At 53.8% G+C, this 17941-nt stretch overlaps 1 protein-coding gene across 2 annotated transcripts in view; it reads right to left on the reverse strand.

The window, feature by feature from the left end:
- IGSF21 (immunoglobin superfamily member 21) overlaps positions 1-15166 on the reverse strand; it is a 250853-nt gene extending 235687 nt beyond the window's left edge. The window contains exon 1 of one of the 2 annotated variants that reach the window (XM_044996689.1): positions 14715-14754. Coding sequence is in view for 1 of the 2 variants with exons in the window: in XM_044996686.1 (XP_044852621.1) it covers positions 14855-14918 (64 nt within the window). In the remaining variant the exon portion in view is untranslated. Of the gene's footprint in view, positions 1-14714; positions 14755-14854 lie in introns of those variants that run through there. The other variant, XM_044996686.1, reaches the window with a different exon arrangement.
- Between the last annotated feature and the right edge of the window lie 2775 nt (positions 15167-17941).

Raw genomic sequence — 17941 nt, forward strand, 5'->3', positions numbered from 1 at the left:
GGAGGGTGGTGGAGGAGGAATTGCTGGCCTGGCGCTGACCTGAATGCTCTGGATATACTGCTGGATTTTTCCAATGCATCCTGGACAATGCTCTTGTTCTATCACTGCTATTCCTAGCAGGTGGTCAAATCCTTATGCCATCGACTTTGAGGGGAGCAGGATTCAATCCTCTGTTTGGAGCCATTAAATTGGACAGAGGTGACTTGGCGGGTGGAGGAGGGAAGGTGTTGGCCCGGGCAGGAAGGACTGTGCTGTGTTTGTTACCATGAGGCTCTGAAAGCCTCAGTTCCTTTTTTAAAAATCCCACTCACTCAGGCTGCTGTCATGGCGATGGCCCATTAATGCTCATCTCACTTCTAGCTAATATGGCTCTAATTACATTTGAAAGTAGCAGCTCGGAACTTTATTCCCATTGGTGCCTTATAAACCAGGCTTTAACCCTTCACAGTTCACCTTCAAAATACACCATTACGATGCGGGGGGACGTTGATGAGATCTAGCGAGATGCCCCAAATCTCCCCGTAGTTCAGAGACTAGTGGAGGAGTTGGCCTCCATCTTCACCAGGAACGTCTCCCAGCGTTACCCTCACATCCGCATACTGGATCTCTTCAGATCTGATACCACACAGGAGCAACTGGCTGTGATTCTCTGGCCTGGGTTAAACCACAGGTCAGAGGAGAAGATCTTAGAATTTCTGAATCATACATGTCCCGTGAGTTATACGTCCCCGCTACAGCAGATCCCCGAACACCTATGGACTGTACTCTGAGCCTCTTCAGAGCCCCCGGACACAAGACTCAAACACCAGGTGCGTAGCAGCACCACAGGACTAGAACAGAGGATGTAACTGCAGCAGAGGGGTGCAGCCGGATCACCTAGGCTGGATTATGACATTCTGAGGCCCTAAGCGATGTCAGGTGTAAGACATACCATAAAAAAAAGGAATCTATTATTATTTTCACAGAAAGGATATTGACTATATAAACATGAAAGCTTTCTATCTGCATATACGCAAAGGCAAAAGTTGTGAAGGTTCCCGAAACTGACGGAGGGCAGCCAAGACAAATTTATCCTCCTCAAGATCCCACTCGACCCAAGTCCATAAGACTTCGCCTGCAAACTCAATCATGTGAAGCACGGCTAGCGCATGGCGCAGAAAGCGGCGTGCGCACTAAAACACACAACGGTCCAAATGTACAGATCAGAAGAACGAACCCACGAACACATAAGAAAACAAAGGAAAACAGGAGCAATGCATCTGGACCGTAAACAAAAGATGGCGGCCTTCCGGCTATTACCAGCCAAGGGGGACTCTATATGTGACATCAATCCTAGGACGAGTCCCATATGCATATGAGCTTGGCAGGATTGCCTCATGACACTTCCGTCTCCTGCCTCACATTTTTCCCAATTTTATCAGCAGTGCGATTTATTTATTTATTGAAATAAGTTATGGAGGCGCGGTCAGAATTTTACCAGTAGCAGCTGGCCAACAAAAGCCTGCCTTAGGAGACTGATCGCAGACTTACTCATAGAAATACTAATTTTACAAGTGCGATTATCATTTTTTTCCTCAGCCCTGACCTCCCGTCTGTCTATAATGAACAATTAGTGACGGGTAAGGGTATTTGTGTAGCCAGATGTGTATATTTTTGTCATATTTGAATGAAAATGTCTATATTTAGAGAGAATCTTCTTTTTCCCATATCTCCTTTATCAGCCAACGTTGAGAACATTTGAAATGGAGTCAGATTTTTCTTTTTTTAGAGGCCCCTCATCCTGCAAGGCCCTAAGCTGTAGCTTAGTTATCTTATGCCTTAATCCAGCCTTGCGGATCGACCAGGTAAAAGCTTCATTTCAGAAGGCACCCCCCTTTACAAGGCAACACCCCCCTTTTCTCAGCCATACGTAGCTCCACCAAGGGCTCCAGGGAATGAAAACTCCCAAGAGAGACTCAACTTGCCAGGGTCCTGACTTGGAGAGAGAACAGAGAGTGGAGATGCACGTGCGGGCTGCTGGGCACGCACCGAACCAGGAGTCCTGGCTCTGCCACTGACCCGATGCATGACCTTCAGCAGGTCACCTCCCCTGTCTGCGCAGACTGTGAGCTCTTCAGGTCAGGGATCGTCACTCGTGTACGTACAGCGCCAGACACGATACAGCCCTGATCTCGGCTGTGGTCTCTAGGCACCACTCTAACATAAATAAAGCTATTCATTGTACAAAGAGATGGTTGAAAATCACTCCCCTCTATCCCCTTTTTCTTCTCCTTACCCCCCAGAACCCCACAAGCCATGTCCCGGCCCCCTCCCGTGCAATTCCTGTTCTGCTGAGTGCTGCAACAGAGATTTTACCACACTTTCCTCCCAAATCTCTCTGACGTCTGGCACTGGCCGCCAACTGGAGTTTAATCACCTGGTTATTATAGGTCTAGTGCCTGCTTCCAGCTATTGTTCTTATAAATATATGGTTGGCAAGACCAATAGTTCCACGGAGGAGAAGCTTTGCATCTGGTTATTGTCCTTGCACTTTGCTGAGCGCGCTCCGGCCCTCTGTGCTCGTGCAATGAATCCGCATCCCGAACGCGGTCAAAGCCCCGCGCTGAAAACAAGCCCGTGATTGACGGTTTATTTTAGGAAGGCGCCGAGAAAGCGGGAAGGAGATAATGCAGAGGAGATCATGTGAGCGCCAGTCATTAGTTAAAAACAAACCCCATCAGCGCGGCAAGTGCCTCGGCAAAAAGCAAACAAAAGGGCACAGAGAGCAACTTGGCAAAGGAACAAAACCAGACAGATCAGCTGCATCCTCCCAGCTCCGCTCCCGAGTTCTGCTCGGGTGATTTACAAGCCTTGCAAACCTCCAGGCAAGACTTGCACCGGCATGGTCCTCCCGCCCCCAAAAAGGGGCTCTCGAGTGGACCTGTCCCCTCCACCCTAAACATATTCCTGGGCCTTCTGCACTGAGGCCTTGCTACAGCACTGCTGAAGCCAAGACCAATCTTGGCTTTGATATCAAAGGTAGGCACAAGGAGGTACCCCCTGAATTAATGCCGTACTCTCTCTGCCCAAAACTCTGCATTTAGACCCATCACGGGTGGATGCTCCCATCCTTCCTCACAGGCAAAAGCTACGATTCATTCCCAGTGCTCCTGGGGCTAGAAAGCGGCCGATCTCCATTTGCGTAGGACGCACAGCATTAGGCCGCATGCCCTCTTTCCAGTTTACGTAAGGCGCTACTGTCGCTCTGCCTCGGATAAATTTCAGCTTGTCGAAACTGTTGAAACCTTCTGCCTTTGTAAAGTGGTTCGGATCCATGGAAAAAAAAGGCTTTACAAGTGCTAAGCATTATTATTTCATCCCTTGGCTGGCTTCAGTATAATTCACAAACCATGGGTTTGCCTAGACTAGGGATACTTCCTGCAGTGTGCGTATAGGAGGGGGCTGTAGAGATGTAGCTACACCCCTACAACCCCCTCCTATACACAACTGCAGCCACACAAACTCCTACCATAGGGCCGCTGCGTTAGCGCTCCCAATTTACAGATGGGAAAACCAAGGCATGAGAGGGGAAGTGATTTGCCCAAGGCCACCTAGCAGATGAGCCAGGGATAGAAGCCAGAGTTCACTTCAGTGCACGATCCACTCGGCCACACTATGTCCTACCAGCTGTGATGACAAACGGAGGTGGAAATTAACGATCCCTGGGTGTACAATGAAGAAATCCAGGGACTTCTTAGTTTGTAAGCTCTTCTGGGCAGCGACCAAATTGTCCAGCACAATGGATCCCCCCAAGGATCTTAGAGAAACAATGCTAGTCAACACACACACACACACACCCTTTTTAAAAACATCTCTTCCGGGGCACAACATTGTCCACACAAGCACTGGCGAAGGGGGAGCAGGTTTAGAACTTCTGCTGTTTCGGGTTTTGCTCTTCAGTGTAATAAAATTTGCAGAAAGAGCAGGGTGTGAATTTTTCAACACACCATCGTTTATTACACACACACACACACACACACACACACTCTCCCACATCCCATCCCTCCCAAAACTCAGCTTCCCGGCATGTCTGATACCATCCCTACCACGCAGCGCGGCATTCTCTGGCTGCCATCGGCGCGTAACGCACCCTTCGCCAGCTGCGCGTCTGCTAAGCAGCAGCTGGATTTGTGGGGCAGGGCGCTGCAGAACAGCTAGATCTGTGCAGGCTCGGGATACCCCTCACCCTCGACTTCAAATCCATCATTGTTAATCGACTCGCGGCGCACAGCTCATAAGCCTCACAAAGCACTTCAGAGGATTAAGCTACAAACACATGGTGCAGAGAGCACTTTCACCTGGCTGGGGGATGCTGCTGCTGCTGCCGGGGCAGAGCTCAGCAGCTGGCTAACAGTGCAGGGCCATGTCACGCAGCAGTCTGACATCTGTTTTGGGGGAAGGAGGGTTTTGAGGACTGCGTTGGAATTGCAAGCGATCACTTCAAGAGCGGGGTGGGGGAGGTTTCTAGGTGTCTTTGTAGCAAAGAGCATGAACAGAGTCACTGGAAAGTGCCTGATTAAAGTGGGGTGGGGGGAAAAATGAGTTGTCAGCTTTGCTGACTTTAGGAGCAGCCTGTTTTGTCTCTCTCTGGCTTCTTGTGTGTTATTGTTCTGAAGTCTCAGAAATAAAGCTGAGTTACATTGCAACTGTCCAGCAAGAGTATTTATATTTTTTATCTAATTTCTCTTTATGCCATGAAACATAAAAGAAAACTGGTGAGGAGGATGGGATTATAAAAAACAACAATGGGCAAGGATGGTGTCCCTAGCCTCTGTTTGCTCGGAATGGGTGACAGGGGATGGATCACTGGATGATTGCCTGTTCCGTTCATTCCCTCTGGGGCACCTGGCATTGGCCACTGTCGGTAGACAGGACACTGGGCTAGATGGACCTTTGGTCTGCCCAGTGTGGCCGTTCTTATGTAAAAGAGAAAACAGGCTGCCCTGAAGATGCAGCGTAAGTGATAGTTTGAAATTCCAGGCCAGTCCTCAATACAACACGGGGACAAGCAACTGGACCCTGGGAAGAGTGGGTCAATAAACAGGCTAGACTGCTACGTATTCCTGTGAAGACTGGGCTGTGTACTTAGAGCACTAGCCTAGGTATTGGGAGGCAGGGGTGCCAGTCCCTGCTCTGCCACAGACCTAGTGTGAGAGTTTGGGCATGTCACTTAGGCCCCAGCTCCCCATTTGATGTAATCTGAAGGGGGGAGGGATAGCTCAGTGGTTTGAGCATTGGCCTGCTAAACCCAGGGTTGTGAGTTCAATCCTTGAGGGGGCCATTTAGGGATCTGGGGCAAAAATCTGTCTGGGCATTGGTCCTGCTTTGAGCAGAGGGTTGGAGTAGATGACCTTGAGGTCCCTTCCAACCCTGATCTTCTATGAACTCTGATGTTTCAAGTTTTCTGGATAGTTGTGGAAACATTTCTAATCTGAATACTCAAAGAGACATATCCATGGCTGGATTGGCAACATTCTCTCTTCCCACCAGCAGTTTTGCAAACCAACATGATTCTGTATGAATATTTTATACTGGGGAAACCCTTTCCCTCCATATCTGCATGGTGAGTTAGAGGTTTCTATTGGCATGACTCTTCAGAGCTGGGGGAGAGGGCACATTTCCCCATCTACACAGAAGCTCCACCTTGCCTGACTACCTAGCTGCAGTGCAGGATGCAAACACCAGGGAGATGGTCACCAAACACAGAAATGGGAACCAGGAATTAGGCGCAAAGCTGGGGACATCTGGGAGGTTCACACCGAGGGATGGGGGTGGGAGAGCGACCAGCACAACAGAGGAGACACAGAAACAAGGAGGAACTTCCTATCCCCGTGTCCAGAATACGAGGCGTTTCCTCCGAGTGCTAAAAGACTTTCCATTCAAGGCAATGAGGAAACGCTGGGCCTACCCCTAGGAGAAGGGAGTCGAGGGAGAGAGACACACACGCTAGGCACTGCAGCAACCTGCCACCAATTCAGAAGTGGCCAGCGTATGACAAACGGTCACGGGAGAAAGCCCCCCAAATGATACAGAGAAGCCATAGCTCAAGCAGATGCTCAACGGACTGTAACCACTTCTGACAGGGACCCGACGGCTCTGGCCCCCTTCTCCAGACAGATAGATTGTCACACCAAGGAAGATATTCAAATGTGAACATTTGTCAACTGGAGGCAGAGTGTCCTCAGTGACTGACAAGGGGAGTTGTTTGAGGAAAGAGGACGAGGTAGAAAAGGGGGCACACGTCAGTGGGAGATTATGGAGCAAGGCATGCAGGGAAGGGAGGGTGCTTTCTCTGCACACGCAAACACACTCCTTGCAACATCTCACCCCGGGGAAAATCCTTTTTAAATAAGGTGGTTGCAGATCAAGCTAAGGAATCGCAGAAGAGAAATATTCTGGCTCGGCCGCTACAGACGCACACGGATAGTCCTGGGGCTAGGAACAGCACGAATGGCTCGTGCAAGCGAATTGGAGATCATGGAATATCAGGGTTGGAAGGGACCTTGGGAGGTCATCTAGTCCAAGCCCCTGCTCAAAGCAGGACCAATCCTCAACTAAATCATCCCAGCCAGGGCTTTGTCAAGCCTGACCTTAAAAACTTCTAAGGAAGGAGATTCCACCACCTCCCTAGGGAACCCATTCCAGTTCTTCACCACCCTACTAGTGAAAAAGTTTTTCCTAATGTCCAACCTAAACCTCCCCCTCTGCAACTTGAGACCATTACTCCTTGTTCTGTCATCTTCTATCACTGAGAACAGTCTAGATCCATCCTCTTTGGAACCCCCTTTCAGGTAGTTGAAAGCAGCTATCAAATCCCCCCTCATTCTTCTCTTCTGCAGACTAAACAATCCCAGTTCCCTCAGCCTCTCCTCATAAGTCATGTGCTCCAGCCCCCTAATCATTTTTGTTGCCCTCCGCTGGACTCTTTCCAATTTTTCCACATCCTTCTTGTAGTGTGGGGCCCAAAACTGGACACAGTACTCCAGATGAGGCCTCACCAATGTCGAATAGAGGGGAATGATCACATCTCTCGATCTGCTGGCAATGCCCCAACTTATACAGCCCAAAATGCCGCTAGCCTTCTTGGCAACAGGGGCACATTGTTGACTCATATCCAGCTTCTCATCCACTGTAACCCCTAAGTCCTTTTCTGCAGAACTGCTGCCTAATCATTCGGTCCCTAGTCTGTAGCAGTGCATGGGATTCTTCCTTTCTAAATACAGGACTCTGCACTTGTCCTTGTTGAACCTCATCAGATTTCTTTTGGCCCAATCCTCTAATTTGTCTAGGTCCCTCTGTATCCTGTCCCTACCCTCCAACGTATCTACCACCCCAAGTTTAGTGTCATCTGCAAACTTGCTGAGCATGCAGTCCACGCCATCCGCCAAATCATTAATGAAAATATTGATTAAAACCGGCCCCAGGACTGACCCTTGGGGCACTCCACTTGATACCGACTAGACATGGAGCCATTGATCACTACCCGTTGAGCCCGACGATCTAGCCAGCTTTCTATCCACCTTATAGTCCATTCATCCAGCCCATGCTTCTTTCAGTGCACAGTGTATGTTCCATTGCCTGCTTTCACCCTAGAAATGCCTCTGTGCTATCCGAGAATGGCCACACACTCTCAGGTTACTCCAGGCTTGTAAGCATCCAGCCAGCTGGTGCCAGAGGGTGGCATCAGGATGGCAGAGAAGTCTAGGCTGGATTGCCCCATCCCATGAGGAACCTTGCGGAGTTCCCTGCCAAGGAGGTATGTGTGGAGGAGGTCTCCTGACTCCATGGGACAGGGGATCATTGGGGAAGGCTCCCTACCCCCCCCAAGAACTGCCAGTACAGGAGCTGCCCTGCCTGAGTACACTTCCCAGAGGCTGCACTGGTCCCGCTCCTCTCTTTGCAGCACAGCTGCTGTTGGCAGAGACTCTCTGCAGCTGTTCGGTAGCAGCCATAGTACTTTAAGAGGCTGCTGAGCCAGTACCTTCTCCTTGGTTCCACTGACCCAGCCCCAGCCTGTATTGAAGAGCTGAAATCTGGCCCTTTAAAGTACAGACAGCCAGGCTCGTCTCAGATCTTTCTGCAGGACACTTCGGACTTGACTGGATTAACCAGCATGGATGGCAAAAATCTCTTCCTCCCGCACCAAACCCTTCAGTACACAGTGGAAATGGCAGGACTCTAAGGATCCAGGAGAGCATCCTTGACCTTCTCAGAGACACGTCCCTCCTGCAGGATTAACCTCTCATGTGCCAGGCTGTCAGGGCCAAGAAGGCCTTTGCCCCCAAGACAAAGGCCCGGGAACCCACAAAGCCTGTTCATAGAGAGCTGGTGCTGGTTGCCAAGCTTTGGTCCTGCAGGACCAGCTGCTGTGGAGTTGGGGCCGAGCTTACAGACACTCTTACCTAACAGGAATGAAGGGAGAGCAGGGGACAGTGGGAGCTCAGGATCAAGAGGGTGTCTACACAGACTACCAGCAAGTCTGGTAGAAGCTGCACGACCTCCAGAGCACTCTGGAGGGGGCATGAATGCATGTGGGGAGGGACAGCCTCACTGGAGGTTGGAGAGCCTATTCCCAGGAGAACATGTGATTTCCTCTTAGCCCTGTTCGCTAAGTGGACCTGGAGAAAGCGAGGAACCTAGTTTGGTGGGATGTGAGGGGCTCAGCGGGATTCCAAGCTGGGGGCAGGCTGCCCCAGTACTGGACATGCACCAGCCTCTAGGCATGTACCGCTGGCCTCTGTACATACAGATCTGTCCCCTACGCCTCTGCCTGCTGCATCACTTCTTGTTAACGAGCAAGCCCACTGGCTATGCGATATATTTTCCTGCCAGACGGCTGCTCCTCTGGGACTACCGGATTCTTCTCCACCCTCACAAACAGAGCTTTTGTCTCTCTCATTAGTCTGGGATTCCTGGCTCCCAAATAAATATAAGCTCAAAGGGCTGATTCACCATAAATCAGAGCTAGCCACGAGGGGAGGTTTTGTCCAATTTGTTCCTGGCTTCCCTGCATCTTGCATAGTCATTTCCACGAGTGCAACACAACATCCCGCCCCATCCGAACGGGAGCATTTTGCACCCGCTTCGTAAACATTTGCACTGGTGATTACACAAGATGTAGGTCAGCCATGAACTAAGCTCTCTGGCCCAGATCCTCAAAAGGTATTTAGGATGGAAGTTAGGAGTCTCACTACCTTTGCGGGCGTTCATGTCTGCAGCTGTCCTGGCCAGAGCGAGGCGACAATCTGAAAATATTTCCCGGGAATGGACAGGACTTTCTGACGTTCAAGTGACCGCCAAAGCAAAGGAGTTGATTGGCAGGAATGTTTGAGGAAACTACATATTGTGAGCCAACCTTGCAGAACATTGGCACAAAGGGAATTTCAGAAGCCTAATAAACTTGTGTTCATCCTGTGAGGGGACAAACACACAGCAGGCCTGTCCAAGCTAACCAGCTCAAATGTTGACTATCAAATAGAGTGACTTTCTTGCAAATGATCTATAGGCTGAGAATTATCTGCAGAAATTATAACAGACAAATTAGCCAAAAAATCACTCTGTTTGGGACCAATTTGCAAACAGAAAAAGAGGTGAGAGTCAATGAATAAGTTGTCCCTAGTGAGTGATTTCCCCAGATCTATCCCTGACCTTAAAGGTAAAGTGCAACAAGAAAAACGACGCTTTATATCAATGACACTCGGGACTTCAGTGGTTCAGGAGCCAAATTAGTGATCAACATTATCCAAAGAGCCACAGCAGTGTGAATCCATTGTTTCATTTGCTATAGTATGTTATTCTCACAGCAAAATGACTGACCAAGTATTATTATATCAACGACAATTGGTTAACACCACAGTAAAAGCATCCTGATTGGTTAATAACTTAGATCGGTTACTAATTAAAATCACCCCGTGTTTTAATATCACGAGCTGCGAAGAGCAGTAGGAGACACATTGAAGAACCAACTGCAGCTCTCAAGCCTCAGTCTGGTATCCCTAGTTTATATTATCGTGGTGCCTAGAGGCCAACACTGAGGTCAGGGGCCCATTGCGCCTAGGGTGACCAGATGTCCAGCAGAGAAGGGCAACCCCCTGGATGTGGATCACATGACTCTATCGCCCTGTGGAGCAAGGCGATTCCATAGCCTCCGGCCAGTGGGCCGTAAAGCCCTGCGGATCAGGACATCTCTGTGGACTCCTGCCCTTAGGTCTCACAGCCTGGTAGGGTGAACAGATGTCCCGATTTTATAGGGACAGTCCCCATTTTTGGGGGCTGTCTTATATATGTGCCTATTTCCCCTCACTCCCTGCCCTGATTTTTCACACTTGCTGTCTGGTCACCCTAATTTAAAGGGTGACCAGACAGCAAGTGTGAAAAATCAGGACAGGAGGTGTGGGGGGGGGGGGCAATAGGAGCCTATATAAGAAAAAGGCCCCAAAGTCAGGACTGTCCCTATAAAATCGGGACATCTGGTCACCCTACCCTAATTGCGCCAGGTGCTGGACACAGACAGCCCCTGCCCTGAAGAGCCTCCAGCTGAAATAGACAAGGCAGACAGAGGGGGAGGGGACACCGGGCACATGGTGGGCAAGTGACTTGCCCCAGGGCCATGCAGTAGGTTGGCATTAGAGCCAGGACTGTTTGCAGAAACACCGAGTTTGCAGCCAGCGTGCGTGTAAGTCTACCCCGCACTAGCCTATCGCACGCTGAGCGTCCGGGCGGACCGGGTTCCCTAGTGCACTTTGCGGTACCCTGCTTGGAAACGGATTAAAGCACGCAAGGGCACTTCAAGTGTGCAGCAGCAGGGCCCACATGGATACTTAGTGTGGGATAGATCCACACCCCAGCTCTCCACTCTAAGGGCTGGTCTACAATAGAAAGATTCCTAGCTCCGCCACGAGCTCCCTGCAAGTCCCTCTAAGCCTCAGTTTCCCCATCTGTCATAAGGGATAACAGCACTTCCCTCCCTCACAGGGCACGGTGAAGTGCTCAGACATCATGAGGCCGGACCTTTCACCAGCGCTAAGATCCCTAAACGATAGCTGAGACGTGCATTTAAAGAGCAGGCCCCGATCCCACGCTCCGCCCCAACCCAATACAAAGCAGGGGCCTAAGAGCCCCTCCCTCGGAGAAGTTACTGGACCCTGGCTGGGCCTGAATCCCTCCTGCCCTGCACCTTTCACAGCTTACAAAGGGAGCATTAAATGGCACTAAATCTGCATTCTCTGCTCACTCCCCTGGAGTTGGGGGGGCCGCATTTAACACCCCCCATCACACTGCTACAGGGGGAGTCCTGCCCTGACTCTGGGACTCTGCTGCAGCTCCTAGGCCAGTGCCAACTCTGTGGGCATACAGGGAACACATTGCCCGTGGATCCCCTGAGCAGGGAACCTCCCTAGTGGGGGGGGGGGGATTCCCTGGAGGCATAAAGCCAGTGACCAGCCCCACACTGCTCCCCCTTGGAGGCCTCGCGGCATGCTGCCCGTGTGGCTGGAGGGGTGCCAGGGGAGGGAGGAGAGGTGGCCAGTCCACACTGGGCAGCTCCTTGGAGAGACACTGCAGGTGAGGCAAGTCAGAGCTGCCCCTGGGCCCGGTCTATGTTATGCCAGGGACTGCGCAAGTTCCTGGCAGCCTCCAGAACCCAGGAAGTGCCACGATGGCACAGGGCCACCCCTGTGCTGAGCCGAGCAAATGGACTTCAAGCAAAGAAGAAACAGCCCCTGTATGTCAATCGTTAGGCTGGGTGGAAAGCAAGTACCTCGCTCCCAGGAACACTCGGATGCTGCAGCTGACAGCAGCCTTCCTGGCGGGTGGAAAGCACAGCACAAAAGAAACCCCGCAGGCCCCTTTCTTTCTTTCTTGCCCTGGTGTTCTCGGGCGCTTTCCAAACCCCGAGAAGGCACAACTCCGCTCTCCTGGCCAGGTTCTGACGGCCTTCCCTTCCCTTCCCCCTCTCCCGAGCGCTGATCAGACTGCAGCCACCCGAGCCCAGACTGCAGGTGACTTCCATGAAAGTTGGAGAAGGGGGTGAGATCACTCATGGCATGAAAACTGGGTCACTGGCCACAGCCGGGGAAAGGCCGTTGGAGGATAAAAGATCAAACCAGACACCAGGGCAAAATGAACTCAGCACTGAGCAAAGAAACCTGCTTCCCCGTCTCTGGGGCCAAGCGGCGTTAAAGGGAGGCCCTGCTGTGACAGCTGAAGGGGCCTTCCGAGGGCAGACCCTCCAGGGTAGGTCAGGACAAGGCCGTTGAACCACAGCTAAGGAAGCCGGAGAAGTGGCAGGGAGGAATGGGGCTCCCCTCCCCCTGCCATGCCCAGTGCCCGGCGAAGGGTTGGGACGCGAGGCTGCGTTTCCCAGGATAGGCGCCTCATCCAGTGCCGCTGGATGTGTGGGGCACGACCTCCCTTCGCCCCCACACAGCTGGGCCCGCCGGGTATTAGCGATTAGCTCCGACACTCCTGGCTTCCTTCCCCAGCTCCCAAGAGCTCGGTAGCTTCAAAGCTTGACGCTGCTCCAGTAAAACCCTTCACCCTCCTACCCCAGAACCAACACGGCTGCACCCACCGCTGCAAACGTGCCGGGCAACACGGGTCAAACGCTCCCCCAGCCACCGGGCAGCCAGGAGATCCCAGCCACCCTCCTGCCCCAGGGCCACCCGCCGGGCCCAGCCAGGGGTGTCCCCACTTGGGCCGGGTGAGGTATCCCGGGCTGGCCAGACTCTGGGAAAGGACCCTCCCTATCGACACCGGGCAGCCCAGGTAACAGGCAGCCTCTGGCACAGCCAGGCGTGGGCCGGGGATGGGCACCGCGCCCGGGATGCGATGGCAGCGGGCACTGGGATGCGCTGCGCCGAGCTGGAGACATGAAACGCTTTCCTGGCTATTAAACTTTCACCATCCCGGGGCCCGCTTGAAAGGAGAAGGTCCCAGCCCAGCCGGTTTCTATTATTCAAACCCCAGAACAAAGCCGCCGGCCCGGCCCCGAGAGAGGCGCAGCCCGGGGCTGGGGGTGGGGGGCGAGTTGCTTGGGGGGCCCGCAGGAGTTTGCAAACTTAGCCCGGCTGGCTGGGAGCCCGCGCGAGAGGCGGCCTCTGCCGGCTGCCAAGGGCGCCCCCTGTCGGATCCGGGCGAGCATCGCCGCAGCCGGTGTCCCCCAGGAGCGCATCTCCGGCAGGACCGGGGGCGCTCAGCGGGTGGCTCCCCCCAGGCCACCCCCTGCGGGCAGAGACACGCCGGGGAGAGCAGCACCGAGCCAGCAAGGCCCCAGCTCCCGCCTAGCGCCTTGCCAGGGCCCCCAGAGACATCCCCGCGCCGGGCCCGGCCGCCCCGGGCAGGGGACACGAGCGCGTTCTCTGTTCCACGGACCGGGCGTTTCCACGGAGTCCGGACCTGGCGTTTCACGCCCGCCCACCGGCGCATCGCAGCGGGCGCTCCAGGGGGGGCGGCCGGGTCCCCCCCAGCTGTGCCGACTGGCGGCTCCGAGAGGGATGCGATTAGTTTGCAGCTGGAGTCGCCTGCTGCCCCCTCTCGCCTCTGCCCAGATGGCCGGGCCGGAGCCCAGCGCCCTGCATCTGGGTGTATGGGGGGGGGGGTCTGCTTCCCTGGGGGCTCGCCGGACGTGCCCCCCCCCTCTCCCGGGGCAGGGGTGCCCTGGGTGGCGCACGCGGGAGGTTGCAATGCGATCGCGGGGACATTTGCAAACACCCGGGCCCCAGCGCAGGGCTGGTTTGTTTAAAACACCACCCCGACCGAGCCGGGGGGCGGGGAAAGGGGCATTGAGCAAATCAGCCCCCTGACCCCAAATCGGCCTCTGCCCAGCCGCAGAGGAGGAGGAAGCAGCGTGAGCCCCAAAGGTCTGGTTCAGATTTAAGAGCCTCTTGCCCTGGGCTGACACCGTGCCCGGGCAGTGCCCCCCCCCCCCCGCGCTGCGCCTTCTAGGCGGAAAGGAAAAGGGGGGGGGAGGGTCGGAGAGCAGCGGATGGGACGCTGCTGCCAGTCTCAGACCACCAGCTCCGACGGGCGTGCCTGCCTCCCCTCCCTTTAAACCGAACTCAGTCCGGATAGGCGTGTAAACCTCCAGCGAACTAACAGGTGCAGCTCCGGAGTGGGGACTCTTGCAGGCGCAGAAAGCCAGCAGCCCGCCTGCCCGAGGTTCCCTCCTCTGACCTGAGCTCTGCCCCTCCCCACCAAATTTGTAAATCACTCCGGCGGGTTTGCCCAGGACTAACCCCGGCCCCCTGCTCATCAGCCGCAATCGGTGGGTGATTTTTTGTAACTAGCGCCGCACAATGCGCCGTGATTGTCGCTCCGCTCCCCACCGGGGAGCGACTGGCAGCGCCAGAGACCTTCCTTCTGCAGCCACCAGCCGAAGGGGAAGGATGGGGCTGGCATGAAACAAATCCCTCCCCGCCGCCCCCAAACCCCCACGAAACAGCCCCCCGCCCCCAAACCCCCACGAAACAGCCCCCCGCCCCAAAAAACAGCCCCCAACACCCACGAAACAGCCCCCCGCCCCCCAAATCCCCACGAACCCCCTGCAGCCCCCAGCCCCCCACGAAACCAGAACCCGGCTCGCCCCAAGCGAAGCGCTGCCCGGAGACTCTCCAGGAAAGTCTCCCAGAGCCAGAGCAGGCGCGTTACAAAATCCAACCGGGGCCCCGATCCTCAACTGGAGCCAAACACTTCGCGCCGCTTTGATTGGCGCCGCGCTGATTTACACCAGCTGGGGAGCCGCCCCCCCGGGGCCTTTTCATTCCTTCAGGGGCTGGGCTCAAAGCCCCCAAAGCGGGGGGGGGGGGAGGTCACTCACCCAGCGCCGCGTCCAGGAGGTCCCAGAGTACAAAGCAAAGGCGCAGGTAGTTCATCGTTCGCATGTTGGCCCCCAGAATAACAACTCCATCGGGTTCACACGCGCCCCAGCCGGCCGCGGGGCGATCCGGAGCGGGGCGCGGGAGGGTCGGGGGCGACGGGACAGCGGCGGGGGTCGAACATCGCTGCCCGCTGGAGTCCGGGGCGGAGGAAGAGGCAGGAGGAGGGGATCGGGGGGCAGAGCCCGAATCGAGCAGGAGACGCTGCACCTGGGCGGCGCGCCCGCCTCCCTCCCTCCCTGCGCGCAGGCTGCCCGAGGAATCCAAATCAGCTGCCGGAGTTCGGGCTGAAACCTGCGCGCCTGCCCCGCCCGCTCCCTCCCTCCCCGGCGCACGGGCTCGGCTCTAATCCTGCCCGGCTCCGGCGCGCCCGGCCTTTAAGCCGATTTATTGCAGCAAGAGAGACGCGGCAGAGCTCGCTCCCCCCTTTCCCCGCGTCCCCCACCCTCGGCGGCTTGTTTTAGTTTCTTAACCCTTTCCCGGCTGGCAAAAATGCAGCCCCCCCCCATACACACTCAGCCTCCCCGCTTAGCGCCTGGGCGCGCCCCTGGAGAGACCCAACGCGCAGTGAAAGTTGTGCCAGCAGGTTCCATTCGAATCCCCTTCTTTGCAGGCTTGGAAAATAAACAACCCCCCCGGGCTAAGAGCCCCGAAGTCCTCAGTGCAGCGGTTCAACTGCCCCTTTGAGTGGAAGTTACAAACTGAGCCAGTGCGCAGCAACCCACTGGGGTTTCTTTAAGGGGGGGGCTTGCCCTGCGCTCCCCTGCCTTCCGCAATGACCCCAGGACTTTATTCTAGAAAAAAAGACTGTTCTTTAGGGGAGGGAATGGTGCCTAGTGGTTAGAGCAGGGTCTGGGCGACAGAACTCCCATGCCCAGCTGTGGGAGAGACTGGGGTCCAGAAAAGGGAGGCTGGGAGGCAGGGCTCCTGAGGTTTAGTTCTATCTCTTGCACTATGGCCTAGTGGTTAGCGCAGAGGGGGCTGGGGAGCAGGACCGCTGGCTTCTATTTCTAGCCCTTCAGAGAATGGGATCTACACTGGGGCTAGAAGCCAGAGGCCCCAGGTTCCATTCGTGCAGCCGGGAGGGAATTAAGCTCTAGTGGCCCCAGAGAAGGGGAAAGCCAGAAGCAGGAATCCTGGGTTGTATCCCCTGCTCTTGAGGCAGTGTGGCCTACTAGTGGGAGCCGCAGGCCTGGGTGGCAGAACTCCTGGAGTCTGTTATTTCTGGGCATAGAGCAGAGCTGGCCAGGACATGACTTTTTCTTCCCCTGTGAAAAACTCTGAAGAGAACAAAAAAATTTTTGTTGTTGTTGACAAGAAAATTTCCACAAAACAGATTTTTTTTTTAAATTTAAAACTGTGGCTGAAAACAAACCATGCTTGGTTTTTCTAGCATCCTGTTTTTTCTAGCATCCTGTTTTTTCACCACCAACCTGGACATTTTTCATTAGAAAGTGTTTTGAACTGTTCTACCCTAGGGGGTCATAAATGTCCCCCCAACGCACTTTAAATATATAAAACAGATACAAGCAGATGTCCCCCCTCAATAGACTTTCTATCCCCTTACCAGACTTTCTGTCACTGGTATTGTAACAAATCCACAGCACCTTGGACTTCAGGCTTCTCAGTAGGTCGCACCATTTTTCTATTCAGAATGCCCCAGCACCATGTCCTCTTGCTCAAAACCACCACTTGAGCTATAGGAGAAACCCCCTGGGCTGTTAGCAGTATAGGGCCTAAGACACACAGCTGAGCAGTTCCTTATTCCAGCCAGTGGAGGGCAGTGGTGCACACAGACAGTTGACTGTTCATTACAGCATTGAGCTGAAATCTGTTCCCTGGAAGATGTCCCAATTAAGAGGATTTCCCAATTAAGTGGAGTGGATTGTGCGAACATGTTTGCTTAAAGAACGAGAGCCAGGCAATTCCGCATTCGATCTGATGGCGTCCTTAGCTGGCCCTGCCACACCTTCTCATCTCTGCCTCATGAAAGGCTGAGGAAAGATGCAAATACTAACCCTCAATGACAATTTAATGGCTCGGCTCTGCCTGTCGCTATTTTAGCATTAAAACTGGCGGATGGTGGGGATGTTTTTAATTTAACGGCTATGATCTACACTTACTGTGCACGTCCTCTGTTCATGCTCCTCTCCGACGTTTCTGCCTAACACGTCCCATGACTAGGACGCTGGGCTAGGAGGGAGGAGACATTTGCTGTGTTCTTGGCTGGGTCCCTGACATGTTGTCTCACCCCACAGCCCCCTTCTCATCTATATACAGGGACATCAGCCTGGCCAGGCTGGATCAGACCTCGGCACGTAGCCCAGGGGCCTGGCTGACAATAGCCAGCACTAGATGCAGCCGAGGAAGGTGTAAGTATCTCCAGTGGGAAGGTGTGGGGCAATCTACCCCCCCCCCCCACACACACTCCACTTTAGGTCTCATCCCAATCTCTAATAATCCGAAATTGGTTTAAACCACAAGGTTTATAAGGCCCCCTGGTTTGGTTTTTAATATAGTTAACGCGAACAAAAAACTCTGGCTGTTTGTGTGACCCATATAAATGTCCAATCCCTCTTTGAATCTTGCTATGTGCTTGGCCTCAGCTACTTCCTGGAGCAATGAGTTCCACAGTCTAATTATGTATTGTGGGGCCAAGACCCTCCCTTGATCAGATGTTAATTTCTCTGCCTGTCCCCTTGTTCCTGTTACGAGACAGGGAGAACAGACGCTCCCCCTCTACCTTCCCTAGGTCACTGGTTATTTTATAGGCTTATCAAAGTTGCTCTGTTTAGTTTCAACTCTGTTGGAAACCCACTATCGTCAAACCTGTGCAAAACAATGTATACGGACACTCAGCTCCAGTGAAGCCAAATCAATATGGCCAGGTTGAAATCAAATTAAGAGTCTCTATTCCCCCTTCCCCACACATTTAAAAAAAAATCTCACTTTTAGTTAGGTATGGCCTCAGTTTCCCCATCCAGAAAATACGTATAATGACACTTACACACCTCTGCATCATTCTATTC

The sequence above is a fragment of the Mauremys mutica genome, chromosome 21, assembly GCF_020497125.1.
Source record: "Mauremys mutica isolate MM-2020 ecotype Southern chromosome 21, ASM2049712v1, whole genome shotgun sequence".
NCBI classification, from domain to species: Eukaryota; Metazoa; Chordata; order Testudines; family Geoemydidae; genus Mauremys; species Mauremys mutica.